General features: G+C 54.6%; 5 protein-coding genes across 5 annotated transcripts, besides 1 other annotated feature; 3 read left to right on the forward strand and 2 right to left on the reverse strand.

Moving 5' to 3' along the window:
- Positions 1–801: 801 nt before the first annotated feature.
- On the reverse strand, positions 802–1,236 carry CTAM01_03865 (uncharacterized protein; the record flags this gene model as incomplete). Its single annotated transcript, XM_060519896.1, has 1 exon — positions 802–1,236. One exon carries the CDS (start codon positions 1,234–1,236, stop codon positions 802–804), a length of 435 nt encoding a protein of 144 aa, XP_060385317.1.
- A 383-nt stretch (positions 1,237–1,619) lies between these two features.
- On the forward strand, positions 1,620–1,805 carry CTAM01_03866 (uncharacterized protein; the record flags this gene model as incomplete). The annotated part of the gene is made up of 1 exon (XM_060519897.1): positions 1,620–1,805. One exon carries the CDS (start codon positions 1,620–1,622, stop codon positions 1,803–1,805), a length of 186 nt encoding a protein of 61 aa, XP_060385318.1.
- A 1,508-nt stretch (positions 1,806–3,313) lies between these two features.
- CTAM01_03867 (uncharacterized protein) lies at positions 3,314–5,238 on the reverse strand (the record flags this gene model as incomplete). Its single annotated transcript, XM_060519898.1, has 4 exons — positions 3,314–4,158; positions 4,272–4,328; positions 4,690–4,793; positions 4,994–5,238. The coding sequence occupies 4 exons, from the start codon at positions 5,236–5,238 to the stop codon at positions 3,314–3,316; spliced, it is 1,251 nt and encodes a 416-aa protein (XP_060385319.1).
- A 2,093-nt stretch (positions 5,239–7,331) lies between these two features.
- On the forward strand, positions 7,332–7,625 carry CTAM01_03868 (uncharacterized protein; the record flags this gene model as incomplete). Its single annotated transcript, XM_060519899.1, has 1 exon — positions 7,332–7,625. One exon carries the CDS (start codon positions 7,332–7,334, stop codon positions 7,623–7,625), a length of 294 nt encoding a protein of 97 aa, XP_060385320.1.
- A 2,107-nt stretch (positions 7,626–9,732) lies between these two features.
- Positions 9,733–9,801: a sequence feature (Short protein (CTAM01_03869, KAK1504562.1) was converted to a misc_feature.).
- Positions 9,802–10,659: 858 nt separating this feature from the next.
- Positions 10,660–10,992, forward strand: CTAM01_03870 (uncharacterized protein; the record flags this gene model as incomplete). Its single annotated transcript, XM_060519900.1, has 1 exon — positions 10,660–10,992. One exon carries the CDS (start codon positions 10,660–10,662, stop codon positions 10,990–10,992), a length of 333 nt encoding a protein of 110 aa, XP_060385321.1.
- Between the last annotated feature and the right edge of the window lie 2,930 nt (positions 10,993–13,922).

Genomic DNA, 13,922 nt, shown 5'->3' on the forward strand with positions numbered 1-13,922 from the left:
GAGAGAGGTAAAGGGTGATGATCTGTGGAAGGCCTCTCGGTCAAATCCGAGTTGCGAAGTCGCAGAGTTGATGTTATATGGTTGGTTGGTTGGTTTGCTGTAGCTGTCGCTCAGTCCGAAGCAAAGCCACACAGTTGCCTTGTATTATGCCGTCACTGCTATTCTTCCCACTGCTGTCAGTCGTCTGTACTATTTGACCTGCTAAAAGCTGCTGCGCTGTGCTGCGCCTGCTTTGGATGTGGGGCTGGTGAAGCGCACCTGCAGCGATGTTCATGCCCGCGGCGTTTCCGCGTTGTGAGGTACCGGGCCGTTAAATGATTGGCGAATGCTTTCTCTCTGTCTGTCTTTCTCTGAGCTTTACTTTGCGCGCGGTAGTATGCCTCCGAGCATATGGTTCCTGAATAGTTGCCGCGTCAAGTAACCAAGTGTAGTAAGAAGAGAGTTGTTGCTGGCGAGAGTGAAGTAAGAGACGGTTTGGGTGGAGGATGTCTTTCTTGAAAACGTGTGAAAGACTACTAGGTGATGGACCGTCGTCTTGGTGTCGTGGGTATCCGGAGATCTGGGTCTGATAGATAGATGTAGAGACTGATGGGGGCGAGAAACAAATCACCAAGAGCCTTGGGGGCTTCACGACTGATATAGACCGGCTGCGAGCTACGCTCTTGTCGAGAGAGAGAGAGAGAGAGAGAGAGACAGACGCAGAGACAAGAGACCACCACATCTTGCAGACCGGGGGCACATGGGTTCGGCGGCCGTGGCTTGCTTGCTGTTGGCACTTGGGGACCCGGTGGACGACGCGGATCAGTCTCCTCCAGATGGTGAACCCCCAAAGATGACAGGGGACCAAACGCCCAGGGGGCGGAGGTCGTAGGGCAGAGCAACAAGCAAAAGCGACGAGAGCGAGCAAACGGCAGCGGCAGCAGCAACGCCAGAGTGAGAGGCGGTACCGTACCGTACGCCGACCTTGCGGCAGGGGTCAGGGGTGCGTCGAGCGGAAAGGGGGCGTGGTGGGGAGGAGGGTGGTTGCTGGAGACCTCGACTTGGGTGTGTGGTGGGCGTGAGCCTTGTCCATGGGGTGTGTGGGTGGTGTGCGTGCATAGACCAGACGAGAGGCGGCTTCTTCTTCTTCCCTCGTTCTTGTTGCTCCTCCTCCTCCTCCTCCTCCTCCTCCTCCTCCTCCTCCTCGCCTGTCTGCACCATCCCCTCTTGTCCCCTCTGCTTCCGTGGATACCTCATTTAGCGCAAGATACGCACCCAAACGAACTAGCCTTGTTTGACCTGGCTGGAGGGGCTCGGCCTGAGGGCGCCGGGTAGTAGAGCCACGAAACAGCGCCCATTCCAGACTCGGTTTTTCGACCTTCGACTGCGAGCCTTCTCGACACTTTCAAGAGACTCAGAGAGAGGGGGGTGTGAGTCCTTCTTCGTTGTCTCTGCCCACCGATGCGGGATGCCAAGATCTGTCTCTGAAATGGTCTCTCATTTCCATCCGTTGTGCTCTCTGAGCCGTCTGCCGCGGTGGTGTGCCACAGAGACAGACATTCATTAGCTTTGGAGCGAAAAGGAACCATCTGTCGTCGTCGACAACACACCTCGACAACTTCTGTACGCCGTATGTGTTGATGGAGACGGGTATCTGGGAACGAGATGGTGACGGCCGGCCATACTGCGTAGGTAGTCGCAATGGGTACTTGATAGCTCTGGTACTCAGTACTTTGTTGGCTAAGCTGGTGGCCTCCGACAACCAGACCTCACACCCACTGCCGCGCTACAGAATGGCAGCCAGCACCCCCTTGGGCCAGTGCTGACCAGGGCCGCCAGACTCTCAACAGCTTGGGCCTTGGTACATCCCTGGCATCGAGAAGTACGGTAGATAATACTTCTCACATGTACAGTCGTCCTGCGGAGCAGGGTCAAGTTGTGTCCACTGGTGCAGACCCTGGTATCTGGCCAAACCCCCCTTGAGCGTTCAAGTGCTCTCGGGTCCTGTCCCAGTAGGTAGACGCGAGGGGCCTGACAGGGGCCCCAAATGAGACAGGTAGCGAAGGTGCAGAAGCTGTACGAAGCATTCCCAGATAGTAACTTGTCAGGCCCAAGAGCCTAGTTGGGAGTCTCCGTCTGCAGCTGTAAGTATCTCACTTCGTAGTCTGGTAGCCTGTTGGCAGCGTACGAAAAAGCAGAGCCGTTCCCCCGCCAGTCAGGTGTGGTGCTGGGGGCGTCGCTCTCCGCCGCCGCGGGATGCCGTCGGTATGATTTGGATCTATTGACCCGTCTGCTGTGGGAGGTGTCGACGTCGCCGCAACCGGGTTGCAAAGCACTGCACCAAGTGCCTACTCCGTAGGGCTCAATCATCCGTTTCCGCTCTGCTGCCGACCATGCGTCCAGCGTCCCTTGGTTCGTCCTCCATGAACAAGGAGATATATTGGATCGCCAGTGTACATGCAGCTCATGTCGCGAGCCCGGTCTGCACAATGACAAAAGTATTCGTACGTCTCTGGGTCTATGCAAAACTTTCTTCTTCCTGTACCACTCTCCCATCAACTCTCACATCGAAAATGGCGTCGCAACTTTCGACCGTGCTGTAAATTCAAGGACCTGGAAACAGCAAGCGGTATATGCAAGGTCCTGCATATGCTGACGGACGTAAAGCAACGTGAGGGTTCGAAAAAAAAGAAAGTTGACTTGGAAATAGTTTGCATGAAGCACGTCCAACAGCCACAGCCCCCTTTTGCCAACCTCAGAGCCAAATGTGGATAGCAATAGCCAAAGTTGTATCTTGAGGCGACAACAACTCGCCAGTGTGCGTCAGATGCGTCAGTAACAGCTTGGGCACTCCGCATGTTGGCCTCAAAATGGCATAACTTGACTCCAAAACGGGCTTCATCGTCAGTGAGGGGGGAGCGGGTTATTGTGGAGGCACTGGCGGGAGGTGCTGCTGCGGTGTACTTTCTCCCACACTCTACGTGTCTGTCTGTATTTGTGCTCTGTGTCTGTAGGTCGCGCCGGTACACATATGGTGTTGCGTTGCTTACTGTAGGTAAGGTGTCGACGTGGTTGAGGGGCGGGATATTTTTACTCACTGCACACTGCGGGTGCTCGTGCTGTGCTGAACAAGCCTCCTTCATCCCAGGCCCAGGGATCTCTCTCATTGCGATTTTGTACATGAGTGTGGGAGTTGGCCCAATGAACGGCGTCGCGCCTCTCTCCACGCTTGCAGCCCGTGGCAGCACTTTGGTGTGCAAGCCGGGCCCGCCTTCGACTTGTTGGTGTGCACAGCCCGGCCTTATCCGTCCCTCTAAGTTATTAGTCGAAGCCTTTAGAGGTTGGACATGACATTGGATGTCCTGCAGTCACCCCATATCGCGCTGTTCCAGGCGGTGCCTGGAGTGTGGGTAGCACTGTTGACTGGATATAGCGACCTCGAACCATACGACGGCGCCTGTGCCTCCTCAAAGGTAATGGGATCATGTACGGGCCGGAGAGAGAATCTGTACCGATCCATGTCTTCGTGACGGCCACTAATGTTGCTATTCCTCCCGCCCTTCCTTGGGACGACGATGCGTGTCAGCATCTTGTTCGCGGCATCGTGTCCCAAAACGGCATCGGGGCAGCTCAATCTTGTCAAGCCTCCAAGTTCCAGTGTGCGGGACAGCTTGCATCGTACATGTTCGACTGGCAGAGACAACAAGGTGGGCTGGTGGTTCAAAGTCTTCGTTGAGAACAGCCGTCCGACCACCGGCCACGACACGCGGCAAAAACATCGAGTTTCAAAGAATCGGGACGGCCCAAATAGAGTTCCACGACCCAAGCGGCGTGACTGAGTCTCTTGTCTGTGATGCCATGCCAATCCGGGCTGGCGGGTTTGTTGGCTGGTCCAAGGGTTCAGACGTTGGAAGGGTTCCAGAGCCGTTCGGTCATAGTCATCGCACGCTAGAGGCACCACGTCGCGGCACCGCTCTCTAGAGGCGTATTCCATCCAGTCGATGGCCAGAGTTCGAAATGGCCCAGCCCGAGACTTGATCTTGGTGCAACCGGCCCCTTGGGAAATGTATGTGCGGCAGGTGGAGACCAAAGTTCTGGTGGTTAGATGCCTCTTTTCGTCCTCAGTCCTCATGCCACCAAGCACCGGGCCACGATGAGACAAAAGACTAGTGCCGACCTCTGGAAAGATTCACGTTGTTGCCATTCAACGCCTCGTCTCCATTGTGGCAGGCAAGCCAGTGTTCCTAGATAGCCTTTCACGCTTCGTTGCTTTGGCGTTGCCTCGCGACGACTTGCCACGGCGGTCTCAAGCCTCTGCACAGAGTACGACACGTCGAGCTCCTGGATAACTATGTGCGTCGCATCGGGTTGGTGAATTCGAGACGTGAAGCCGGACCATTGGAACATCATCGTCCGCCGGCGTACCAAACAATGCCTTCTTGCTAGCGCGCAGGAGTGTGATGGAAATTGAAGTAATTCGCTAGTCTGCGTGGGATTACGGCCGTTGCCGCACGGGCTGAGCAAGGGCAATCTCACGCTCTCCCAATCTTGTATCCGTAGAGTTCGCTAAATCGTGACGATGTTGCTTCTTGAGTTGTCGCTAATGCCCTGGAGAGTAACATTGACCAAATCATAGTTCGCAATACCAGTCGCATTCAGACGTACACGCATAGGGTGGTTTCGCTTGGCGAGATTCGATGCGCTACTGACCAAAGCATTCCGCATCATGGGTCGCCGGCCGGGGCAGCTCACACGAGGCACCCATGGAAGCCATGGGGAACTCGAATTGTCTCCGCACTGCGAAAAAAACCGTACTGTGGTAGAGAGCCAACGTGGGATAACATTGTCCATCGAGACATGTCGCCCGATTAGGTGTAGCGGTGGCTCATCTGCCCGAGACCCTGGTTTGAAGCCTCTGATTGGCGCTTTTACGGCTCCCGCTATCCTTGCCGTGTAGATAGTCAAAATCTTTAAAAAGAAATCCAGGAGGCGGTGCAACCTTGCCGTCGTTCACCAGCCCCGATGAACCCCAACCTTGCCAAGGGCTGCCACCCAGATGCTAGGACGGGTGAGGGCAGTGTTCAGTGACTTGAGCATCCACCAATGTTTCATGCTCGTGGCACGTAGTGGTACCTTGCACTGGCCGGCTTGATTCCATCCCGTTTTCCTGGGAACATGGATGCGCCTTACCGACCCGGATTTGTTGTCCCTCAGAAACCCTGCAGTCATCAAACGTGGAAGCATGTCGATAATTGGCATCTAATATTGCCTGGCTCGCGGGACAGAGGATGATGCATGTACGAATATCTGTAGGTGGCATCCTTTGCACGGCGTATTCCTTCCGTCATCTCGTGTTTATGGCGACGTCATGTGTGCTCCTTGCGACTCGTACAACGCTATCGGTTGATCAAATGTATCTACGGAATTCTGACTTTGACGGTCGGCTCTCTTGGTCACCGAGGATGCGTAGGTTCGTTCCGAGCAACGCAGGTAGGGATGTCGTGTCGACTTGGATGTGGTGCTCGCCGAGACTCGAAGATTCTCGCCGGAGCTTATGGTGTTAGCCTGGTGTCTCTGATTTCGAAAAACGTTTGGTCAGAAGGGCTTATATGCCGGCCGGGACTTGCAATGCTCCAAGAACCAGCCAAACGGAATCTGCCATGCTCCCCTTCTCCTTGGCGCACCTGTGCTGATGCGGGTTGCAAGCGTCATCTCGTCTTTGGACCCGCGTGCCATTGCTTCAAATGAAGCAGCCCGTAAGTGAGACTCGACCAAGGTGGTTGATAGCACGGGGCAGAGAAGCCCCCAAGCCCCTTGTTCTACGAGCGCACACATTGCATGCTTTCGTTTGGTGGCTTGCTGAAGCTCAAGGGTCTTCGTGTGGAGCCAGCGGACGGGAGCGATCCCGCCATTTTGAGGTATAACCAGCCGGCCGGCGTTGGGTAAAGAGGCATGCAGCACGCAAGCCGCTCCTGTGCCGCCCAGTCCTTTCCTGTAATCCGCGCGTCGGGTTCTTTCGACGCCGCCATGCATCCTGTCAAGGAAACCGAGCCTGCGCCTAGAGAAGTCGACGACGGTCAGCCTTACCGAATCAACAGCACGCCCTAAAGAAGAAGAAAAACAAAACATCGATTAAGGCTTCGTCGGATGTCCCAATGATCATTGCAACTCGCAAAGTCTCCGTTTACGCTCCTCCTGCTCGTAGTCAGGGGGCTGTTATGCATTCATCGTGTGGAAAGTTTGTCGCAAAATCTTTACGTAGACGCTTAAATTTGCAGTCGAACGCAGGGAGATGGCACGTTAGAGGGTGATGGCGCCGGGCACCAACTTGGTGCTTTCATTGGTTCAACCGACTCGATGTGTCCCCTCGCCGGAGACTTTAGCGTCCGTTGCACTGGCTCAATGTTGGATGATTGCGGCCATCCATGCCGCCGCGGGCCGGTCATATCATTGGTTGTGTCTAAGGTAGAATCTGAATCTGTAGTAAATAGGGGTCTCTTGCTCAACTGGTCGTTGATGATGTGGAGTACGTGCGAAGACAACGAGGACCGTCGCTTGGATCGTGCTGACCGGGTAAGCCAGGACCAAGGGGTGAGGAAAGAGCGAATGGGAGGCATAGGCGTGGGCTCCCGAGGGATGCGCAGCAGTGAAGCATGGGTCGGGATAGTGACGATTGCGGCAACCAGAGAGAGACGTCGAAATCAGTGGGTGAGATTTGCGCATGTAGGTGTGCGGAATCGTGGCCTCGTCTGCAATGGCATTGGCCACATCCAACTGTGCCGCCTGGTCGGTGCATAACCATGGCTATGCGGGGGGTCGTATTCTATTGAAAATCAGGTTCATAAGTGATCTCATGACTGACCGACAACGTGCAAGGCAAGGCAAGACGGCAAGCTTGGCGAGGGTGCAAGAAATGCTGCAGGGTGGAATGGGCCGAAGGGATGAGACGATCATAGTGACTTTGACCAGACGTACAATGCAACGGCAGGTGCCGTGGTATGGTACTTTGGAGCAAAGCGACTGTCGGCGGGATCGATAATACGACTTTGGCAATGGCTGGCGATAAACTCTAGAGTCTAGACCAGTCCGTAAAGTGAGCGATCCCACACAAGACGACGACGATGGTCCACTGACCCAAGAGATTGGGCTGCATCCGAGTCGAAGTTTGGTACGCGCAGATGGCGATTCAGGCGAGCCGGGACAATGCTTGTCTGGGACAGGGTACATGGTGCCGAAAATCCATCATGTTGGCGGTGGGTTCGAGGCCATGAACGAACAGTGGATTGTAAAATGAAGTTTCATTCTTCTTCTGGCAAAGGTAGACGAAGGCGAGCCGCGACGGGGCAGAGCACATGGGAGATTGGCGTCAAGGGCGGCATGGCATCGCATCTTTTGTCGTATGTTTCTGGCTGACCCCAGAATGTTGCATCGGCAGTAGGATTTGGATTATGGACGATGGATCACGGCCATGGAGATGGCCTCGTAGTGCCATGCCCATGTCGGCGTTGAAGCCCAACTATGGATGCTTTTGTGTATCCGAACCGCCGGGTCCCTTGCCGTGTACGCCAGCGCCATTGCGACTCTTGGGATGCTTCGTTTTTCTGATTTTGTCGTTGTGGCCTCCCCAGGAGCAGGCTACAATGTAACACAGTAGCATTGATGAATGCACATGTGTGGCTGATGACACTAGGGAATCTGGGAGACTGGCAAGCCGCAAGACTGGGTATCGGGATGGACTTGGGAGGTGCGAGGTGGGAGCATCCATAGGGCTGAGTCTGCCAGCCACCGCCGGGCTGGCAAACTCTCAAGTGCAGCAGGCAGTCGCAGTCGCAGTTGCATTTGCAGTTGCAGTTACGGTCGGGTTGCAATTGCAGGGAGGATGAGATCAGGGGGAAGGCGCTGTCTGCGTCGTTCCCAAGGTACCGTACTCCCTCCGCGGTCACTGCCTTCCGTTGTGCACTTGCTGAGGTAATGGAAGGAACTACGGAGTACCTAGGTACCTTAGGCACGGAACGTACCTACCTAGATACCTTGCCTTCCATTTGTGAACATCGCGGGAAGGTCCCGGCATCTGGCGTGTGTCTTTCTTTCCTCGCCTCAGATATTGTCATACCTGGTATTTAAACGCATACGAATGTCTACTTGGACATGGAAGTTCTCAACCACTCAGCGAAGAGGGGAGGAGTATCCGTAATTAGCTCCTGCTCTCGTTGCGATTGGCTTCTCCACGAAACCGCTTGTCCTGCCGGAGCACGGGGGGTGGTAGATTTTACTGCCACTGCGCAGTCTATGGCAGAGACAAGTGTCGCGAGCGTCAGATGTGGACACGGGGCGATCCTGCATCATCTTCCATGTCGTTGCAGTTGTTTGCTCGAATCACTGGCCGACTAGCCAAGATGCGGAGGTGAGGCACAAACGGAAGCACAGGGTTGGGCCACAGCATGCAGATGCTCGAGACACCGACACCCATCATCCGAATGCTTGGGACGACAGGCAGGCAGGTGCAGGGACGAACAGCGCAAGGGTCGTCGGTACCACGGTGGAGACATTGGAAGGGAGGGGTGCTTCGCACGGACCAGAGCATTTCCTAATTCGGCAAGCTGTGCGATAGCCTCACCCTCGACTTTCCTCCACTGACTGGCAGGCCGTAGGTACGGCAGGTAGGTACGGACAACTTCACCATGAACTGAGGTGTACAGATTGGAGATCCGACTGGTGATGTCCACAATGCTACCTTACTCCGTCCGTACGGGCTTTACTTTGCCATGCAACACAGAACTCCGTACGCAATTACCAGAGTCTCTCCAGTCTGCCGTGGACATAGTAGTTGGAAATTGACTGAACACCCATGGCCCATGGGAGTCGAGACCAAACATGACGGGAATGCGGGTTCAGTCAGTTTGATACCTGCTCAGAAGTTAGGACGGCCTGAGCCCCAACCTTTCGATTATCAGACTGAACCCCTTCCCCGGCCCAAGGTAAGGTAGGTTGTCTTATGCCAAAAGACACAAGACCCTAAACGTCGGTCGACTGTGAGAATTTGCGCACACCTGAGTACCGAGTCTACGCAGACGGAAGAAGTGCTCCATGGCCCTCACACAAGACTCCAAGACCTTCTCAGAAGCATCGTCATTGTTGCCAGCATTCTTCAATGGTTCTGGGTTACATCTCGCATTCTGCGGGGCGGCAGTACGGTGGATTCCCTGTCGTGATTTCCATTGCAGCGTCACTCACCTGGCGGTGACGGCGGTGACGGCGGAACGCGGGAAGAGAACAGCGTTTTTGATTGGACCTTGCAATGGACAGTTTTCATTGGTTGATGAAGCGACGATCGATGATTAAGGTTCCTGGGATCGGCGTCGCCGAACAGAATAGCAGCAGGTGGGGTCCATACCTGATAGACCTATCAGAGACCTCTCACAGACCTCACACAGGGAAATATCTCGGATACGTACTGTCTGTCTCCATTATGAATGGAGACGAACGAATCAGAAGACGCCAATGTAGTTCCGTTTCCTCAATACCTACCGCGGAATGAGAGACCCATCCACCGTCATTCCGTGTCCTACGGAGTCACATTCCTCATCCTCAAGCCTCAACCTGTTCACTGCTCAGTCAATAATCAGTCACCATACACTATGAAGTACCTAGCCCAACAGTGCTCTCCTAGGGTCATAGCGTGGAACTCCACGATCCACGATGCCACCGACAACCGTTGAAGCTTGTGTGGTTCTCGAATGTCGACAACGTTGGCTAGACTGGCGACTGCCTCATCGGATGGCTGAGACTTGGGCCCGCAGAGATTCGGTCGTTGGTTGCCATTTCAGATGTCCATGCCAACGTTCCAAATACCCATCTTTCACTTGCTAAACCCGACCTTTTCTAGGCACTGAGGCGCTTCTATTGAGTCGGTTGTCGTTGTCGTCGTCACGTCGAGTCGTTACACCCAAGTCAGAAGCTCCAACATTGTCCACGGCCCGGGGCAACACTGCATACCTGGCCGCTGCCGGCCAATGGCTCGCATCCGATGGGATATCGACTCGGATTGGCGGGTTCGCATTCTTCGAGCAGAAGCATTGGCAGACAAAGAAAGGTTGGGTGTCTCGTTTCCCGACAAAATCAAACAAAAGTAACTCCGTACTCCATACTCCATACTGATACCTACCGCAGGGTTGGACGCATCCCTCATGCCTGTCTATCCGTATACGAAGTATGAACTGCCGTCGCGGCACCTCATGACTGAAGAAAAGACGATTGCAGGCATGTCTCGATTCTCGACTCCTCGTCGACTTTCAGTCTCTTGTCACTGTCATGATCCACACGGGTCATGCGGATGTCATAAACGCGGGCGGGGTCACGAGCTGCCAGGGCCCAGAGCCGGCCTTGATGTCTCTCAAGGCAGCAGCATTTCGACCGTGGTTGCTTTTCTGTGTCGAATAGACGAGATGCAGGCTTTGTACAGCAAAATTACGCTAGCCAGGGGCCCAAGTTGCCTGCCCTGGGGATCATTTTTACCCATGTTTTCTTTTCCACCCACGCTGCACCCACCCAGACGTGCGAGACAAGAGGGGGGAAGATGAACACCAGGGCTTTGGGCAGCAAATCGAGCCGTGTGTTTGCAGGACCCGTTTCTCTGGATTCCGCAGATCTCATACTGCAGGGTTTGGCCTTACCAAATCGATGCTGAGGACGCTTGCGACGAATACAGTAATAGTAAACGAGAATGACAAGGGAGCCCAGGCCCAAAACGGCTTGGGGCGGGCTGTCTTGGTGCGTCGGGGAAGTGTGGGAAGGGAAGCGGGCACGGCGGGGCGGGAGGATGCTAGCGATTTGAAGACTCGAGCCAAGCATCGACCCGTGGGCCTTGTCTTCTGCCCCCAAGGGCCCAAGACTGTTACACAGACCATCACCACGCCTGAGCAGGTTGCGACGTCGGCCAAGTCTAGTCTGGGCCTCTACTGGGCTGGGGCGACGACGGCGCGATACTGCGTGATGGTCTGGGGGGTTTGCTAGTGTATGGCAAAATCAACGGTTTTGCCCGTGCCGCAATGGCTTGTGGCGGACTGGCGGCATCTGCCTCCAGGCTTACGGCTTGCCAGGCCTGCCAAAGTAGACGGGCACCAGGTTGGCATAGCCTGTAGCGTGATGGACCAGACTGCTGGGACGACGATTCAACTCTGGGGTGTGAGAGTCGGTTGTTGACAGTCTACAGACAACAGTACCTGCGTGCAGAGCCGTGTCCTGTAGGCATTCCTTTGAAGCACGATGCGCTTGCCACCACCAACTCGCTGTGAGTTGGCCGTTGTTTCTTCCATTTGGGGGCCAGGACCAGACCACACGCGGAGGCTTTCGCCTCAAAGCTTCGCTAGAGGGCCTAGGGCCATGTATATGAGAGGAGAGCTGGGAGACCCTGTTATGAATGTGTCTGGCTAATCTATGAAGAACTGCCAGGATATCAAGCCATCGACGTCTAGCTCAGGACCGAAGCCGTTCCCAGACCGATCATGTCCTTGATGTTTCATGGCCCTTGCAGAGAGATGGAGAGGAGTAATTAGCAGTATTTGGTAAGATAGGCACGGCATCTCTGCCCATACTCCCTTCCATAACAAGTTAACAATCTAGTGTCCACTTGTTCGGTGCCACTAACAAGAGCAAGAGGAGAAAAGACATAGAAATGAAAGGAGTGGGGCTTGTGAGAGTGCAAGTTGTGGATCATGGTCGGGGCGGGGAGAGAGAAAGGGGGGGTGTGGAAGACGAAGAAGCGGTGCGGAACACGTGAGAGACAGTGGTACGTACTGCTTCGCGGGCAAGTGGAGATGGAACAAGACTGCGAGATTGTGACTCGGTACGTACTGACTTGGATCATGGATGAGGCAGCAAGAAAGAATGAAAGAAACGTCCCCACCACGCGTCAAATCAAGGTTTCTATCTTTAACCCCAAATGAGATAAACTCCGAACACACGCAGCACAAGCGTCTTCCCTGCCGTCCACAGATGCCTTACACAGTTCACTACGCAAGAAAAGAGCGGGGACCGCAAGGCACACATTCCCCCGCTGCTTCATGCTCTCCCAGAGAAAGCCTCGCCTACTGCACCACATACATTGCATCTTGACCGACCTCCATCACAGTACCACACTACACTACGACAGCGGACAGTGGTGATCCAGGCAAGCCAGGTTGTCCTCTACATACAATGGATCTGGATATACCCCTAGGCGCTATGGCACTTGGAGCCGCTTGCTAACGAGACCCGGACAGACCATGCATGCCTATGCCTTGCCCGCCCAGAGTTCTGAAAACCAAGGTAAGGTTGTCAGTCCCTTGGCCCTTCACACTCCACTACCAGGTGCGGCATCTACGCAGTAAAGGACCCCTCCCACTAACCGCCGTATACCGAATCCGGTTTGGCCTGAAATTCACTGAACCTCTTGGCTTGGGCTTCGTTCACATGGAGAGCGGATCCCTTTTTTCTCCTTCCCCTCGGCCTTACTACAACTACACTACCAAATGGACGAACCTACGGCACTGTCGTACAGGCTTCAACCCCGTTCCAAACCTTCCGCGGAATGCCCCCAGTTCCCTGCCAAGCGTGCCTTGGCCATTGCAAAGTCTCGCCCATCTTCATTATTCCACAGTACTTGGAGTACGAGATCATGGGCATGCATAGCTTGACGAAAGTGGGCGCGCGAGCATGCACATACAGTACGGATACTACAGTCTCCGTGGAGGAAAAAGAAAAGAAATAAGATCGGTGCCCACGGCTTCTGTGATCTCAATCTCTTGGGGCGGGGGGGGACACAGCGGGGAGAGGGCCTGGCCTGGACCGTCGAATGGACGTCAAATGGCTACCTGACGTTTTTATGCCCTGACAGACAGGGGAAGCAAAAAGATGATGGAGTGTCGTTGAAGACAATTACGCGCTACCTGCGATTGGCTCCTCCATCAGGTCTCACCCGTTGTGAAAAAGCATGTAATTGGGATACGTTCGGCCAAAACGTCCACGCTCGCAAGCACCCCCCGCAAATTCATCCAAACATGTACCTACTTACTCGACATTAGACGATTCGTTATCGTCCCATCACTCAGGATGAATGGAGAGAGCATCACAATCGCGCAAAGGGAACTGCATTCAGTCGTCCGCTGCTCCTCTTTCGGACCACTATCTCGGAGAGCCAGCAATATCAGGTAAGGGATGGGAGATGTGGAAAGAAACCAAAGGGGAAGAAAATCGCATCTCTTACCAATCGGCGCTACCCCCGTTTGCAAAAACAACCCTTTCCGACTCCCGACATTCGTCTGCCCTTTTTTTTTTTTGCTCGTCGCGATAGGTTGGCCGGCGGGAGATTGTCCTAGTACCAGTATGCAGGCTTTCCAAAATGGGTTTGGCGTATCGACGTGTGGAGAGCTGAGGACGGGGGGACAAGACAGGCCCATGGGCTCATCAGTCACTCTTTCCCTCCCCCCCCTGGCCCTGGAAGTATTATACCGAATTTTTCGCAGTACGGATACTGAATCCCCTCCCCAATCCCCGTCGCCATCGTCTACTCCGTACTCCGTCACGTCCGTACGTACGGTCGGCGGCCTGCGGTCTGCGGCAGGTTTCCCCCTGTCCTATCCACTGATGAGGAATTATGGCTACCCGTCTTGTAGATCCGATGCTACGTCAAAGGTGAGCCGTCACCCGTGGGACTTCTCTGGGAGGTCAATAATGATCGACATATCAAACATGATGTGCCAAATCCCGGTCTCTTCTCTCAGTCTGCGTGCCTGCGAGGGGGGAAGGGGGAGGGGCTTGGGGGGTCCGGAAGACAGATGACAGAGAGTGATCCACGAGATCCAGTGCTTCCATCATCCATGCGTGCCATGATCTCACTGAGAAAATGCAGAAGGGATAGGCAATGATACCTGGTAACTCCGTAGGCAATCCGTAGGCAACTACAT

This window comes from Colletotrichum tamarilloi (genome assembly GCF_030869305.1).
Source record: "Colletotrichum tamarilloi strain Tom-12 chromosome Unknown Scaffold_9.1, whole genome shotgun sequence".
In the NCBI taxonomy this organism is placed as follows: Eukaryota; Fungi; Ascomycota; class Sordariomycetes; order Glomerellales; family Glomerellaceae; genus Colletotrichum; species Colletotrichum tamarilloi.